General features: G+C 35.6%; 1 protein-coding gene across 1 annotated transcript in view; it reads right to left on the reverse strand.

Annotated features, from left to right (window-relative positions):
• Positions 1-17,330, reverse strand: part of MCF2L (MCF.2 cell line derived transforming sequence like) — a 78,097-nt gene extending 60,767 nt beyond the window's left edge. The window contains exon 1 of the mRNA XM_081326604.1: positions 17,105-17,330. Within this exon, the coding sequence (XP_081182730.1) occupies positions 17,105-17,255 (151 nt within the window). The 5' untranslated portion in view covers positions 17,256-17,330. The remainder of the gene's footprint in view (positions 1-17,104) is intronic.
• Positions 17,331-18,734: the final 1,404 nt, after the last annotated feature.

Below are 18,734 nucleotides of genomic sequence, written 5' to 3' on the forward strand. Positions count from 1 at the left end.
AAGATCATTTATCTTATAAATTGCACCTGATTCAGTTTACCCCAATCTAGTAAATGCTCCCACAGCCCAGAAGTAAGGATATTATTATAAAAGCTGCAGAATGAGCTTAGGTTGACAAAAAATGCTAAAAACAACATAAAAGAGTTTTCTGCATATGTTGAAAGGTTAAGAAAAAGAATTAAAACAGCAGCTACTTAGTAAAGATGGCAAGATACTGACAAGTAATAAAGGAAATGCAAAGCTATCATATCTTATTTTTTCTTAGTCTTCTCCAACAAGAATCTGGGTATTCTAAAAAAAATAAATTATGGGTCAATTATGGGTAACATGATTAAGGGGGAGGGGGAAATTGTGATTATCAGTAAAGTGACCAGGGAATGCTTAAGGTACTAAATGAACTTTCTGATGGTCTGGCTAAAAGTTTATTTTTGAAAAATTATGGCAAAACAGTAAGGAATCCAATGATTGAAGGAAGGCAATTGTTTATGTCTTCAATAACAGAAATAACAGGAAAAAGGTAAGATCCAGGAAACTACAAAACAATTAGGCAACTTATTTTATTTATTTGTATTTCAATTTCTTAACCACCTATCTCCCTCAGAGAGGGGCTGTGTGCAGCATACAATTTAATCAATAAAATTAAGCATTAAAATTTCAATATTTGAGGAAATTTTAGGACTAATTAGAAAATGATTCATCTATACTTTGCTTTATTATTACCTAATGAGGGAATGAGATTTTGTAAAGCTAAACGATGAGAATTCATATTGATCCTGTAAACTAAACCCAACAAAGAATTAAAACAAACAATCAAAGCTAACAAGGTCATGTTCCTATTGCAAGTCAAACTCAAACTCATGTTTATAACTATTAATGTCCTGCTCTTATCCTTATCCTTATCCTCTCTTATCCTTATTGTTCTATTTTGAACCCACAGTTAATATGCTAAGCACTCTCTTGCCTACAATGTGAACTATCAATAACATTTTAGAAAGGACCAAGAGTAGTCTTGTAGTTTAGGGTATTTTTACAATAAATGAACTACAAGACAGTCAAGATTAAAAAAATTATTTTCCTCATAGGTTATCACAGAACTGTCAAGCAGCTGTGAAAAGGTTTCATTTCTATATATTATTTTGGCATAACGCCCATCTGCAAGTTTCATGAAATTTCACCTGCTGTTTAATAGCAACAGCAGCAAAAAAATTCTCTCTCTCCAATGGCAACTTAAACTGGGTTGAACAATAATTCTAGCTAAAAGATGATTCAGGTGATTCATGATTCTTTGATATTATTTATACCAAAGCAGCTGGACTAATAGCTGAATAGATTTCTATTAGAATTCACCTAAAATAGTTTGTTCCCATTTCCCATAAAATGTTGCAAACCTGTAACTGACGCAAATGGTTAAAATTTAATTTTTTATAAGCTATGTTTCAGCTTATTTAATGTTTACTTAACCACAAATTTTATTATGTTCAGCAGAAACTATGCCATCAAAAGGATCACATTGCAATGAATGGAAAATACCCTGGGAAGACTGAAGTCACTCTAAACAGAAAGCTGTTCATTCACACTATACAATGATGTTTCAACCGTCACTTAATGTAAATCTTACTCTAAACAGAATTTAGAAAAAAGAAATGTTAAAATGCAAATCACCAACCTGACATGAGACAGCTCTCTATCCTGTATTCCTTTGCAACAGTTAGGCACCAAAGAGAATACAAGGCAAACGACGTGAATAGAATCAGCAGTATTTGGTTTCTCCCTCCCCTCCTCCCAAATTTCCACAAAAACAAGCTTTCAGTTTCATAGTGGACTGTAGCTTCCCTTTTTGCTGAAAAGAGGGTCTCCGATGTTTCATTTATACCCTTTTAAAAGGTAAGATTACAATGGAAAGTTTAATTAAGTTCAATTAAATACAAGGTTCTGTGTGTATGAGTGAACCTTTTCTGCTAAAAAAAAATCAGAAACAGTGGAATAAAAACATTTAAAAGCACTATATCCTCATGCCTGCACTAGTCTCAAACAGCATGTTTCAAGTCAGAGAAGGGTTTATAAAAGAACAATCAACTATGTGCAATCATTCTGTGCAACATCCTGTAGCAAGTAACCTAAAACATTTAAGTAATAAATGCAAATGAATTTTTAAGTGGTTTTGTAATACATGAACACTTCAGTTTTACAAAAAGAAAATAATGTAAATGGTATTATAAAATAATCTAACAATATACAAAAATTACTAAAGTTACCAGTTACATTACTACAATAAAGTCAACACAAGGAAAACACAGAGCAAGAGTGGGGGGGGAATCATGAAAGTCAAACAAACCTTTGTTTTTCTTTAGAAGATATTATAATTCTGCAATAATCTTGGAAAACAAAAAGAAATTGATTCAAAATCTTGCAATAAATTAATGTACTGAAAACTCAGTATATCTGTGAGCACTGCTTTAAAAGAGAAAAAAAGTAACTGCCTTTCACCATAAACTTCCAGCTCAGTGGGTTACACTGCCTTTTTTCAAATTACATTTAAATCAGTATGTTTTTCAACAATCCAGCAAGGGTTAGCTTTTACTGGCATAGCCTTTTCTATTCTATGGTCATAAACAAACATCCACTGAATTTACCAACTTGAGTTATTCAGAATACGAGGGCAATCCCTGAGCAAATTTAACACCCAATTTTCCAAACAAATTAATTCCAAACCTCTCCTGGAGTGGCATGTCAAAAGCCTCCCTCAAGGAACCCTTCTTTAACAAATGGTAACCTATCAAGTAGAGCCATCTCTTTTCAGCTGCAGAGAACCTCACAAGTCACCTGATAGTTGCCTCTCTTAAGGAGCTTTGTAATGGAAAGTTTCTTTGAAATGGAAAGGGAAGTTCACATTTGAAATAAAACCCCCAGATCTCATACTTTTACAGCAAAGGCAGACAAGAAATAATCACTTTAATACAGCTCTTAAATCTCTGTGTAGCTTTTGAGCATCACAGAAATGTGTGTATGTGTATAAAAAAATTGTACATACTGTAATAAATATGATTTTTTAATTTTTCAATCATGGCAAATTTTCCCTTTATACTCCTTACAAGTCTTTCTTTGAAGTAGCATAAATGCAGTCATTCTCGTTGTTCTTGATACACTGGCATAAAATAGGATAATTGAGATTTTACAGAAATTTAGAGATCTATAAATATTTCTTATCCATGCAGATGAATTAGGTTACAAAGCGTAATATGATCTAATTCTGTTTATTTGTATTCTTTTTTAAATCCCATTTATATCCCGCCCTTCTCCGAAGACTCAGGGCGGCTTACAATCTAAAGCACAAATCAATATGCTTAGCAATAGCCTTCATTCTATGTATATGCCTGCTTATTAGGGCTTTCGCCCCCCCCAAGCGGCATTATTACAAAGTCAGCTTATTGCCCCCAACAATCTGGGTCCTCATTTTACCTACCTCGGAAGGATGGAAGGCTGAGTGACATTTATAAAATAATTTTTTAAAAAAGATATGGTCCTCCTTAAATCTAATTCAAGCAGGCCAGTGAACTCCCAGCTACTATTGTTAAGAAAGTTCTTACTTCATTGGATCCTTTTAAGTAACTGTTGAGCAGATTATCTGTTAATTAGTGACTTCAAGATTACTTATTAGCAATCTTGGACTCAGTAAAACAAATAAGCACAAATATAAATGAAATTGACAGAAACAACAGTTAAGGATTTCAGTTTTGCTTTTCCTTGTATATTTATATACTAAAAATATTCAATCTGCATTTTTATATCAATAGATTTTGTCTGATCAGTAGCAATAAGTTAAAACAATATTCTTTGTAAAATAAAATTTATTTTTAATGCAGTATTTTCTCTTTATTTATAAAAGATGGGTCAAAACATTAAGATACTTAAATGCTATCATGGTAATTCTACCTAAAATACACTTCACATTCTATACTGTAGCAAGTAGTGATGAACGTACTTTGATTTCATTAACATAAAAACTAATAATTCATGCAAACTATTAGTAAACACCACAAAACAATAAGGAGTGTTGCACATCAAATCAAAATGAAAGTTTTTCAGTGGAGTCCGTTCACATGCTTGATCTATCAATAGAGCTTATGGACTGTATGCAGGTCAATACAGACAGGATAGCAACATAGCTTCTACCATCTTGCCCCCCAGCAGGAGCATCTGAAATCATATGAACCCATGGTAATTATTTCAAATTATTATTGTTACTTCTTATCATGCTCTGACATCCAAATGAGAATTTCAAGAAAGAATCTCTGCAATTCATATTGCAGAAAGGGTGTGATGTATCACATTAATAGGACCAAATCATGATTCCAAAGAGATTTGGAGCATGAGGTAGTGTGAACCCAACATCTGTCTACAACTCCTTAAAGCAGCTGCATTGTTTTCCAGAAGCACACTGCAACTGCAGAATCACAGAAAAAGACTAATCTGTTTTGAAGAGTTGCAAATGGGTGATAAGTTTGCATTTCCATATATCATGAATATCTTGTTCAGGTTACTTACAAAATGCTGCATATTACTCCTTAATATTTATATTGTTTTTAAAAAGAGAAAGAAATACTTTTTTGCTTTGGCTATGTCTCTCGAAGCACCAGTATTTGCCTTGATGTTGTTGCTGAATAACAGCATAAAAGTCTTAAATCTAATCATGAAACTTGGCAGGATTTATCTCTTCTGAAAATGATTTCCAATCTGCCAAGAGACAAAAATATTTGCAGTGAAAATGAAAAAAAGGAAATAAAAAAATCATGTTTTGTCACATGTCATCCTCTTATCAGAGGCAATCATTCCTGCAAATGTACCTCAGTTTCACTTTAATTTAATGGAAAGCAGGCCAAAAAAAGAATTCATTCTATCACAGAGAAAAAAAGTAATTGCCTTTTAGTCTTTTTCAACTGTGAGTAATGAGGAATCTTGAACGTTTGGGATTTCAGATTAAGTTTAATATTTGAGCAAAATACTTACCTCCTAGGGCTGTCTTGGATAGGAAGTTACCAGCCTGGGAGAGAAACCAGGGAACAATTTTGCAATGGACAAAGGCAGGAATATGGTGGGAAAGGCCCCTATGGGAAAGCACCTGGTCCAAGGGTAAAGGGGAGACCTAGAGAGGATGACGTAGCTTTTCTGCTTCAGCCCCAAAGCCCAGCTGGAAGAGGCTACACCAAGAGTCAATATTTGCCTTCCTTCATATCAAGAGGAATACTTTCCTTCCAGCCAGGTTTCCAGAGGCAATCTGCAAGCGCTTACCATTCTTTGCACAGTAAATGGGTAAATCTAGTGAATAGCCGCAGAACACGAGGAAATAGGGAATAGGAGCAATAGCAGCAACTCTCAACCTCCCCTGGAAAACGTGGCCAGGACATGCACCTCCGGCTGTGAAGGAGGGCAGAATACCAACCCCATTCAAACAGAAGAAACAGGTTCCCTATAGATTTGGCCATTAGCTATCACATTAGTGGTGAGCTGATAAGACAGTGGCCGGAGCTAAGGTAGTGCTACTGTGCAAAGCTATAAGTCTGCCAACCTGTCACAATTTCTTCATGGTCAGAGGATCAATAGTACTGGCTAAGATTGGCACGCTGCTGTTATACTTCCTGCTACTGCTCTCCTGCTTTGTCTTCGTGCACAGGCTACACACAATTAATAGGATGGTTCCATGCACTCATGACTGTGGCTGAGACCTTTGTTAAATCTCAGGTTTCAACAAAAATTTTTAAAAGGTAAACATATAAATGGTAGGCACTTATTTCTCTTTACAAGCAGCCACATTCTGGTTTTGTTTCTTCAAATAATGGAACAAAGAGAAGCAGTTGTTTGATTGCATCATTTTTGATAGGTATGCAAAAAGTGTGCATTTGGGACCAAATCTGGATAACATTATTCCAAATGATAAATTGAAATACAAAACAGACAAGTATAAAAAGTGGAAAGAGGGGCAGATAACTAAGGCAGAATATCAGGAAGTAGGCTGAATCTGCAAAGATGAAGTGAGGAAAACTAAGTCTCAAAATGAACTAAGGCTTGCGACAAAAGTCAAAAATAACAAAAAAAAGCTTCTTTCAACATATAAAAAACAAGAAAAAAGTGAAGGAAATGATTGGTCCATTAGTGGGAGAAAGTGGCAAGAAGGTAACAAGCAACAGGGAGAAAGCAGAACTACTTAACTTGTTTTTTGCATCTGCCTTTACACAAAGGGAAAAAAGAGTCCAACCTATCAAAAACAGTACCATAAAAACAGATTAGAAACACAAGTAAGTGAGCACCTGTCCACCCTAGATGAGTTCAAATCACCAGGACCAAATGGATTACACTCCAAGGTTTTGAAGGAACTGACGTGATCCCCAAACCACTGAACTATATATCTTTCAAAGATTCTGGAGCATTGGGAACTACCAGAGGACTGGAAAAGAGCTGATGAAGTTTCCATCTTCAAAAAAAGGGGAAAAAAGATCCAAGAAACTACAGGTCTATCAGCCTGGCCTCAATTACCTGGGAAGATTCTGCAAAAGATTATCCAACAAAGAATCAGTGAACATCTGGAGGCAAATAAAGACATAACCAAAAGCCAAAATGGGTTTATCAAAAACAGATAATGCTAGAAAAATCTTATTGCATTCTTTGACAAGGTGACAAAATTAGTGGACCAGAGAAATGGTGTGGATTTAATTTACTTGGACTTCAGTAAGGCATTTGATAAAGTAGACCACAATCTACTATTTGATAAGATAGAAAAATGTGGGTTAGACAGCATCACCACCAGATGGATTCCTAACTGGCTGACCAACTGCACTCAACATGTAGTCCTCAACGGAACTGCATCTACATGGAGAGAAGTATGCAGGGGGTACCCCAAGGCTCTGTTTTAGGCCCAGTGCTCTTCAACATATTCATCAATGATTTGGATGAGGGGATAGATGGGGAACTCATCAAATTTGCAGACAACACCAAGGTGGCAGGAATAGACAACACTCCAGAAAATAGGCTTAATATACAGGAGGATCTGAACAAACTGGAAGTAACAAAATGAAATTCAATGGTGAAAAAAGTAAAGTTCTTCATTTAGGCAAGAAAATTAAATGTGCAGGTACAATATAAGTGGTACCTGGCTCAATAGTAGTAACTGTGAGAGGGATCTTGGAGTCCTAGTGGACAATCACTTAAATATTAGCCAGCAGTGTGTAGCCAGCAGCTGCCAAAAAAGCCAACACAGTTCAAGGCTGCATTAACAGAGGAATAGAATCAAGATCACGTAAAGTGTTAATACCATTTTATAATGCTTTGGTATAAGGCCACACTTGGAATACTGTATCCAGTTTTGGTCACCACAATGTAAAAAGGATGTTGAGACTCTAGAAAGAGTACAGAGAAGAGCAACAAAGATTATCAGGGGACTGGAGGCTAAAATATGTAAAGAACGTTTGCTGGACTTGGGTATGTCTAGTTTAATGAAAAGAAGGACTAGGGATAACATGATAGCAGTGTTCCAATATCTCAGGGGCTGCCACAAAGAAGAGGGAGTCAAGCTATTTTCCAAAGCGCCTGAAGGCAGGACAAGAAGCAATGGATGGAAACTAATCAAGGAGAGAAGCAACCAAGATCTAAGGAGAAGTTAGAACAATTAACCAGTGGAATAACAATTAACCTGACAGTTAGAACAATTACCCAATGGAACAACCTGCCTCCAGAAGCTGTGAATGCTCCAACACTGGAAGTTTTTAAGAAGAGACTGGACAGCCATTTGTCTGAAATGGTATAGGGTTTCCTGCCTAAGCAGGTAGATGGACTAGAAGACCTCCAAGGTCCCTTCTAACTCTGTTATTCTAATTTCTAAATGGAAAGAGGTGGGGTTGGGTGGAAATCAAATGTTTGTGGACCTTTTGCAATTTCGTGGACTGAAATTAAAAGACAAAATAGATTTTTTTTGCAGATGTTTAATGTGTCAATTTCTCCCTTAAAGCACCTGAAATCCCTTCCATAGGTGAGCATTGCCCTCATCTTGATAAGGAATGCTGCCTATAAGCCAATGGAAATTCTGCACTCGGATGTGTGGCATAATATTGAAAGTCTACTATATAAAACCAACAAACAGCCTTCTGAAGAGGAAGAGAAAGAAGGAACTTGTTCATCTAGTCAGCTAGAATGTTACAGTGCAATCTTTTTCTAGCTAAAGTTTGTACCTGACATTTAAGAACTATGCAGGTTATTATAATCCAAAAACCTGAATGGAGCATGACAAAAATTCAATTAACTACAAATAAAATTCAGCAAGTCAGTAATCAGAAATTATGCATGGGTTGCAAAGATGAAAAATCAAAAGATGGCAGGAAAGAGATATGTTAAATATTCTGACTCTGCTATTATCCAGCATTTTTGCAGTTCAGCTAGAATAACCCTATTCATACAGAAGACAGTCTCCCTAAAATGTGTTTTTCATAACAGAGATACACAGTGAACTGAAATGTGCCTCAGCTCCTTTGCAGATCCAAAAGGAAATATGCCCTTACCTCAAAAAAGAGTTTTAATCTTCCAAAAGGTCTTCTATTTAGAACAATGACCGCTCTCTTTATTTTTAATTTCCTACGAAACTTCCTGTTCAATCCCAGATGCAAAGAATGGAATTGAGTAAGAAGACGTCACCTTTTACAATGCTGTTTATATTATTTCTCTATGTACTTTTCTGCTATGTACACAAGGGATAACTTCCGTATTAAAGAGCCTCTGCCCTACAAATGTGCTAGAGGAAGTTATTTTATTTTACATTAGTTTGTATATTACCCTTCCTGATGTTCAAAAGGCAGTGTACTTGAAAACCATATCTAAAAAATTACACAATGTGTATGTCTGCAAAGTAATTCCCATTCTTTAGTCTCCAAAGGGAGATTTTTTTAAAATGCCACGTTGAATTATTTATCCTGTCCTGGACTGCATTTTTAAAAATTGTTCTTGGTGACAAACGCTACACTACCATGGGTTTGAAGTGTTTTTTAAAATCCTGATACACCTATCCAATCTTCAAGTACAGATATTCATAGAACGGTAATATTTTGGGTTTCTTTTTAATATTTACCTTTCAAGTATAAATATGGCACACAGCCAGTATAAAGTTCTAGCTCACTTCCATTTCTTTACTATTATATTTTTATATTTTGTTGGTTCTTATCCCTCTTGCCATCAGCTTCATCTTGGGGAAGAACCCTAATTAATGGCAAATATCACTGGATCAAACTTTTTTTTTTTAAAAGTGGATACTGTAGTTGATTTTTATATATTTATTGAAATAATTTAGAGCTGCTCAATTCACAGCAGTAACTCTTATGTCTCCAGTTAAAATCACTAGTACTGTGTTACCAGAAGGCACCTACATATTGAATTTATAACTTAACTTTTGAGAACTGAAGACTGCTGACAAGGCATTTTCCTACAATATGATGCTGTTCCCTAATTTTAGAGAATGAGTGACTTTCAATTTAATCAATGGACTTTATATCTTGGTGGGGCCTTAAACATGGTAACCTTAGCCATGTTCAGAACGGTACAATGGTTGTAAGTGTGAAGAAAGGTTGTAATCACTTTTTATGCGGCCATCATACTTTTCAAATGCAGTTAAATGAAATGGTTGTAAATTGAGGACTACCTGTACAAATTTGCATTTTTTTCACCTTCCCTCCAAATCTTAATTCATTTTCAGTATTCTCATCAGAGTTCCACTTTGTATTTACTGTAGTTTCTCTCACATCAATGTATGCAATAAAGAACAATTCCCTCCCTCTTCCCATTCTGAAAATAGTGGTTGAAGAAGGGTTACTATTAAATGAAAGAACCCAGCCACAGCTGGAGAATGTGATTTTGAGAAGTGTGTGATGACTGGACACATTTCTTCTCCATTAACATCTTTTGGATTTATCTGTCTCTACAAGAAATATTTATGTCAAAATACAATCTTACTGTAGAGAGAATTCTTCCTTCAGCCTCTCATTGAATACACATTTGCACTGAATGTCCCAATTGTTCCAAAATAGCCTTTAAAGCCAAACTGCTGTTTAAACTGACCTTACCTTGTGCTCTCATGTGCTTCCCACATATTTCAGTACCCTCAGATGTATAGATTTGAACTCTCAGAATTACTAGCTAGCTGTCCCATTTGAGAATTATGGGAGTTAACTCCCACAATCAAGTTGCAGAAAGCTAACATAAGTCACATAATATAAACTGTAACTTGAATGCTCTAACCTGGATAACAAAACAGAAATTATATACTTACCAGGAACCATAGAAACTAGGCAAGAGCAATGATAGGAAAAGAAATAGTAACATTCCATTTCTTCTACTGAAATATCAGCATAACTCATCTTTACACAAGTGGGATTTATTTTACTCCTGGAATGAATTGTGTTCCTTTAAAATCATAACCTATGTAAAGCAATTTGTAACTGCCCGTCATACTTAAATTACTCTTAGCAATACAAATTATTTACAATAACTTTAAGCAGGATGTTTACTTAAACCTGGTAGGCCTACTTTACTGACCACACCTTTAGAGTACTCTTCTGATCTAAAATTAACTACAAGGATACGGATATATCTTGGTTTTCATTTTTTTTCAGTTTTGAGAGAGCACAATCTTTATCAACTAAAAGATTTTTATTGAAATAAGGAAACATCTCAAAGAAGATCAGACAGATAAACAAATAGGTGGTAAGTTACTATGGTTCTTTTGGTATAAACTCAAATCTCTTTTGAGCAATGGCAATATTAGAGCTTCAGCAATATGGTGTTATATCATTTCTGAGAATGTAATACTTAACTACTTAGAACAAACAAGTGTGTGAGCGATAACCTCAAAATGTATAGGATAATACTGTAAATAACATAGGTGATCCACCTTATGGTTTACAGGAAGTTTGAATACTGATCTGGTAGATGCTGGAGAAAAATTGGCAGAAAGTATGGAAACTGGATGGATTCAGCTTCAATGCAAGAACTGCAGTTGAAGATTATACATGGCTCACATGTGACTCCAGTTAGATTGGCATAGTAAATATATCAAAATTATTCTTCCAAATGTTGGAAATGTAAAAAAAACATAGGGAGCGGGTTTATTTGTGGTGGCGGCTTTATTTTGGGATAAATATTGGGGGGAGATGAGTACCATCACTAAACAAAGAACTGAATGAGCCTCAAGAGTTAGGCAGTGCATTTATTTACAGGACCAAATCTCAAGCTTAAAAATAAGGAACTCGTCTAATTTTAGCAGATAAAATAATTGTCCAATATTGGAAAACTCTAGATAACAACTGAAATACTCATTAATAAAACTACTTCAATTGCTACAATAGGAAAAAATTATAAAGCTAAAATAATAAGGTATCAGAAACAGACACAATTTTATAAAATTTCGATGGATTTGATGGATTACCTCAATAGCAATAGACTATACCAGGGGTCCCCAGCCCCTGGTCTGTGGACCAGTACCAAGCCGCAGCATGCCAGCAACCAGTCCGCACAAACAAGCAAAGCCCATCTGTGGGATGCAGGCAGCACACAAAACCACGTTTCCTCCAGTCCACGGAAAAAAACTCTCTCAATGGAACCGGTCCCTGGTGCCCAAAAGGTTGGGGTCCTCTGGACTATACTATGTTAATACTTTACATATATGGTAAATCTGTACATGTATATTTTAATAGATTAATATCGGAAGTACAAAACATCCATTTCTGAGGTCCAGCCTGAACTTCTAACATCTCTCCCCAGCCCCATGTACACATGATAAAATTGTAAAAGTGCATATGATACTATATAAATAAATAACCTGAACTTTTATTCTCTGTACTTTGAAACTAAACTTTCCATTGACCAGAACCTCCTTGTGTAGTTGGCTCACCACTGTGTGAACTGGTGGAATAGATGGGCCAGGAGTCTGTTTCAGGAGACATTGTTTGCTATGTTCTAAAAGCACTTGATTTCACATGCCAGAACATAATTTGTACATAGGAATAACGGTGTTGGGGAAGGTGAGAGGGTAGTATAAATACTGCCCACAAGATATTCAGTATCCTGAGAGGATATATTAGTACAGGCATCTAATAAATTTTGCAAATCCAATCCTCAAGGGCAGGCCTTAGAAATGTTGCTCATGCTTTACTATCTATTGTTCCTCTGCTATTTACTTGTTACATTTATATCCTATTTTTCTTTCAGTTCCAAATGGCATATGGAATACTTCTATTTTTTTCTCCATAACAGCAGGCCTTTGGAGAAGTTTGAGTTTTGTTTGTGTGTAATTGTGTGTATGTGTGTCTGTCTGTCTGTCTGTGAGCCTAGTCGAAAGTCGCTCAGTGGCTTTCACTGTTTTTGTAGTAACTGATCTTGAATCAGTTGCCGGCGTCAACTTCCCTCCGCCCTGTGCGTTCCCACAGAGAGGGCCTCCTCAGGGTGCCACCGGTCAGAGAATGTCGGCTGGTGGCCCCCAGGGGGAGGGCCTTCTCTGTGGGTGCCCCGGCTTTATGGAATCAGCTGCCGGTTGAGCTCCGGATGGCACCTGACCTTCGCTCCTTCCGACGCAGTCTGAAGACCTACCTATTTGAGCAAGCCGGCCTGGCCTGATGGGGGATGTGCTGGGGTTTTTATTGGGGATTTTTATATTATTCTACTGTTTTTAGCTCGGGCTCTTATTTAATTCTTTTTTAATTTTTGTATTCTGTATTTTTTATGTGCCCTGTTCACCGCCCTGAGTCCTTCGGGAGAAGGGCGGTATACAAATATAATAAATGAAATGAAATGAAATGAATCTCCTCAGTTCTAGACCCAACATTTTCTCCACTACAAAACTCTTGATTTTCTGTCAGTTTTATTTTGTCTTTTCAATTCATTTAATTAAGATGCACTTCATTTTTACTATAGTGTGTACTGTGTTGTAATCACAGCAGAAGCAACCTTTTCTTGTGACTTCTTGTGGCTTATTTAGCTTAGATGAATACTTTCTTCTTGGCTTTTAAGGAAGATTTTATGAATTATTTTTAGTCTGGATGATGACAATGAAATAAAGGATTTTGACTCTGCTAAATTTAGGCCAGACATTTTAGCCTAAGGGGAGCATGGCAGTGAACAGTTAGGCATGCTTTAGTCTTGTAGCATCTACTTTGCTTTCATTAGAATCCTAAGATCCATCAACAAGCAAGAAGGAAGAATCCAGAGGGTTTTTTTTTCCACCAAGAGAACCAGTGCAATCAGTAGAAAGAGGAAGGAGGGCTATTTTCCTCTTTGTTCTTGAAATTTCCTCAAACGCTATTCCAGAGGTCTCTGGGGGAATCGTCTGAAAAAGGACTGAGGCTAGCAGGGATGGGGAGAAAAAGATTTGCTGTGCAAGCAGAGTGCCTGTAATGCAACTTACACGCTTTAAAAACCATCTTGAACTGAGAATGATGGGAAAACTGAATGCAAAGCACACTTGTTTCAAATAAAAATTCACAAGGATGTCAGAAAAAGGCAGAGAAGTTGGGATACTTTGAGCCATAGCCTTGGAACCCATGTTCTGAATGCTTATCATGTATTGATGATATTAAAGTATTAAGAAAATTACTAAATTTGGAGGAAAAATAAATATCTGTAGAAAACCATTTTAAAAAGCATTTTTGACATATTAGCATTTCTAAGATGAAGGCTACAAAGGGTTAGCTGTCTCCAATTATGAACACAGGTTTGTAAGATCTCTTTTCAGAATATCTGATTTGCCTTCTAATACTCTTACCTTGCATAAATACGTAAATATGCTGTGAGCAATAATCCAAAGATTTATGGAACCATCTTCCGGTTGAGCTCCGGATGGCGCCCGACCTTCGCTCCTTCCGGCGCGATCTAAAGACTTACTTGTTCGAACAAGCCAGCCTGGCCTGATGGGTGATGGGTTTGGGTTTTATTGTTTTTATGTATTTTAACTTAACTTATTGTTATAGTTTTTGGGCATCTTGTTTAATCTTTTTTTAACTTTTGTACTCTTGTTTTTTAACATGTATTGCCCTGTTCACCGCCCTGAGTCCTTCGGGAGAAGGGCGGTATACAAATATAATAAAATAAAAATAAATAAAAATAAATAAAGTACAATAATGGCAATAATACAAGTAATAAAATGGCTATGTATTTTATTATTCGGTTTAAACCTTTAAACCACGTTATACTTATGTCACTATATTCGTAAATCCATACTTCAGTTCTACATTTTGCCTATTACCTAGTCAAGAGGTATGTCATTTTAAACACAAATATTAATATGATTACAAGGGTAAGGTAAAAAAAATGTTATTAAGAAGTGAAGAAAGTATGTTAGAGGGGACTTCCAGGCAAGGAATAGGGAACTAGACCTCTCCAAAGGTGCAAAGATGATGCAGCAGCCAAACTGGCAGCAAGCACAGTCTAATGGAACATCTCTGGAAAAAGAATGATCATCAGCTTGTGCTCCAGAGAGCTGCTCCTTGCAAGGAGATGGCAAGATTTCAGTCAGCCCCTGTGACTGAGTACCAAAAGACAAAGGAAGCCAATGAGTTTCAACTGCAGTGTACCTTCTAAGGACACTGGATTTGTCCAGCCTCACTTTTACATTTATAATAATTTTGAAGTTAAAAACTACTTGGTGAGTAAATTTCATCCCAAAATAGTTATAAAATAATAGTATAAAATAAATGAAAAAAGGCAAGTAAGAATTTAAGGCAAGAAAACTACAAGTAAACTAACAACTAGACAAATTTGTAACATTTTGCTCAGATTTTTGAAACAGTGAAGTAAACAAATTATGCTTGTAGGAACATAATTAACATTTATTTAATCTATCAAGGAAAGTGATGCTTGGTTGAAATTTGAAAACAAACCAAGAAATCTCCGACTGATTAGAAATGGGACACCAGAGGGGACTAAAGTTCTAGAAAAGAAAAGAAAAAAAGTGGGGTAGAGGGAACTTGTGCTTTGTTTTTGAACCCAAAGAAGAGCGGTGAAATTTGTAAAATGATAAAGGTATGACACTTGAGACATTTCTAAGGAGTTTTGAAAAACTGAAAGCCAATTTTATCACTAAATTGACAGAAATATTTTCTGCGCTTGCAAGTGCATTTTTTGAAGAGATTATAAAGAAGAAAAAGAAACATGTAGAAGAAAACAATATGAAAGAAGTTATAGACCGACAGGACAAAGAGTTGAGACAAGCACCAGATGAGTAGAAATAGTGAAAAAATAAAGAAATTGTAGATTATAAGACGGAGATGCCAAGGTGAAAATGCAAATGACAAACCAAATGATGGAAAATGACCTGGGAAAGAATTTACTACTGGATTTACAAAAGAGAGATTCTAAATCTTTGAGAAGGGAGAAAGTTGGAATGGAGATTCAATCCTACAACAGCAATTTTGATGAATTAAAGATCAAGATAGGTAAAAACAAAAGAAAGGAATATAAAGTTGACTTGTTTAATCAGTGTTAAAATAGAAATGTTTCTACAGAATTCTGGAAATGCTTTATTTAATGTTTTGCTGACAGAAATGAGAATTTTTGGAATTACAAATGGATAAGGGGGTGTAATGGAAAAAAGTGAAATATGTATGTAATCTTATAGTGAGTGGGAAAATGTTAAATTTGCCTGTACTTGTTGCAAGAGAGATCAAGAGTAATTTCTTTAAAAAAATTTCTGTTGCTTTTTATTTTTCTTTGTTCTTTTTACACTTTGTATTTCTTTTCTACTTTTATCTCTTTTAATACAAGTTTTTTTTAAAAAAAGAATGTCTATTGGATGTCTTACACAGTCCCTTATAGCAGTAGGTCTCCAACCTGTCTGGCTTTGCAGACCAGTGAGGGAGGAAGGGGAGAAAGGGATGATTCTGTGCAAGTGGTGGGCAACCGCATCTGCGCTCACCTGCTGTGTGCACAATTTAATTTAATTTAATTTAATAATATTTCTATACTGCCCTTCTCCCTGAGGACTCAGGGCGGTTCACAGGACGGTTCACAGAAGCTGCGCACACATTCAGACTCATCCACTGCTTCCATGGGCCCATTTCTAAACAAGCCACAGCCTGGGGGTTGGGGACCCTTGCCCTATAGTCTTCTAATTTACTATCAATATATGAAGTGGTAACATTAAGTAACTTTAATTGCCTGAGTTTAATTGCAGCAATTTTATTGAGAACCAAATGGATGAAAAATCAGGTTAGAAATCTGATAAGGTTTATTACAGGTGTGTATTTGTGTATGTGTTATTCAAACAAATAAATAAACAAAAATCAAACATTACGAAGAAAAGAAATCCACTAAGGACCTAGCAGATAACTGTGGATCATTTTTGGACCAGAGTTACCTCATACAGCAAGATGGGGCGCATATAAATTTACTGAAATAAACAAACAAGTAAGTCCAAACTCCAAAGTTTCTTTTCTGCAAACTCTACAAGCAGAACTAAAGGACCGATTCACATCCCTGGATTCAGCCAAAGCTTGTTTCTGATAGTTTTAAAACAATGAAATATTAAAAGTTATTGTGTATCTGAACATACACTTACTAAAATTAATATAGAAAATTTGAGGATGTCAACTTAGTCAATTCTAAATTCACTTTTAAATGATCTTTGGTCAGCATAAGACAAGCACATCAGTACCATCACAGAAAATAAAAACATTCAAAATGATGTAGTGATGATATTGGCTAAAAGGAAGATTTCAAATGAAAACCATTTGTACCAACGCATGCAGGCTTTTCTAAGGACTATAAGAGACTTTGACATCACTGTGTTGTGAAGAGAATGGAGCTGTGCTTAACTATTAGTTTAGGTAGAGGAAAATCCAGGTTGGTTAATGACCCAGTAGGATACTAACATAACCAGTTGATGCACATACTTTTCCAATAAATTAAGAGCATATTTTAAAGCATATTAAATAATGGTGCAGTAATTTAAAAAAATACAGATAAAATTGAAGGGGAAGAAAAATAGAGACAAGTGCCATAAGAATGAGCATACAAAACAAACATTACACTTTTATGGATAGTTAGTAGATATATGCTAAAAATAATTTGGGACAGCTCTCACCCGACCAGGTGTGGGAAAGGTAATTTCTTCCATGCCTTTTTGTAAGAGATCGCTGAACGGCTGAGGTAACCCTTTGGCGGAAATAACTGACTCTGCGAAGTATCTGGTGGTGATTTTCTTGCCCATCTCTTGAATATCCACGCTGCGACATGGTGTTGCTGTCTCATTAACTTTTAACGTTTCCTAGAATGAAAACCTGCACAGTATTTCTCTTGAAGCTTTGATTGCAGTTGGTACTCCAGTGCTACTTAAAAGGGAGTCTTTTTAAAGTTACCAAACAACGCAAGGCAAGAATAAAGTTAAATCACATTTATTTAATTAAGAATAGCAGTGAGTTTCTTGAAGAGCTTACTGTATACTTTGTTGAGCAAATTTCAAAGCACATCCAATTTCTTGATGCACAAAAGACATTCACTATTTCTCTAATAGCCGGTCCTTCAAATCAGAAGAAACTAGACATACACTTGATCCAGAAGTGTTTTTCATTAGAATCTTTGACTGCAGATGCACCCAAATCTTTCTCTTTACCATGTATCTTTTCATAGCATTCTCATCTGTTTTTCATTTCTAATTGCACAGGAATATCCTCTGAATTGCCAAGCAACAGTTATCCATACAGGTCCCTCTTCAAATATTGTAAACAGACATCTTTCTTTTGAAAACTAAAAATTTCAAATCTTAGATCTGGCTGTTAAGAATTTTGTTTTCTGTCAAGGTTGTTTCTAGAGGCAGAGAAACCTACCAATATTCAAATTCAAGGTTTATGGAGTCATCATATAACAAGCATTAATTGTTCGTCAGCCTATCCAGTACAAAGTATGTTGCTTCGGAGCTCTTCAAAGCTAAAATTGATTTTTTTGTCAAAGCTTTCAAAACGGAAAAGAACAACTCCCAGAAAAACTCTAGTTTAATAAACAACATGCAATGGGAAGGAAGGGAGGGGATACAGACCACTGTTCTGCAGGATTTGTTCTCATCTTATTCAACATAGAAGAGAGGAAACTGCTTGCATTGCTTTCCTTGGCAGAAACTCCTTTCCATGAAAGATAACTGGGGTGCATTCAGAAAGCCAGCACTTTCCCACAATAGTATACTAACATCTGCAAATACTGAAATATAACAGTTAATCTAACACAACATGAGACTTAAGAGTTGGGCATTATCTGTTTCTTATGTGAAAAATGCATAAGGAGCATTATTGTCACTTTTCTAACAAGTGTGTGTGTGTATATATGTGTGTATGTATGTGTATATATGTGTGTGTGTGTGTATGTATGTACACACACACATGCGCTTATGGAGTTTTCTTTTAAAAATGTGATGACATAATAAAAGACAATGTCAATTTTTTTACATGAAAAGAACCAACACCTTTTAGAGTTGTATCATTCAATTTGTACTACAATATTTTATTTTCACTATTTTTTTATGATACACAATTTGACTATTTTCTTTTTGCAGTAGGACTTTAGAGTTGCTTTTTAAAACACTCACATGCTGCATGTTGTAACAATGGTTTGGGAAAACATAACTTATGGTATAGCTACATTGAATATAGAATGTCTACACACCCGTTAAAATTTCAGGTTTTTGAGATGTAAAAAAAAATCAGACCAAGATTTTTTCCCAC

This window comes from Vipera berus (genome assembly GCF_964194415.1).
Source record: "Vipera berus genome assembly, chromosome: 4".
Lineage (NCBI taxonomy): Eukaryota > Metazoa > Chordata > Lepidosauria > Squamata > Viperidae > Vipera > Vipera berus.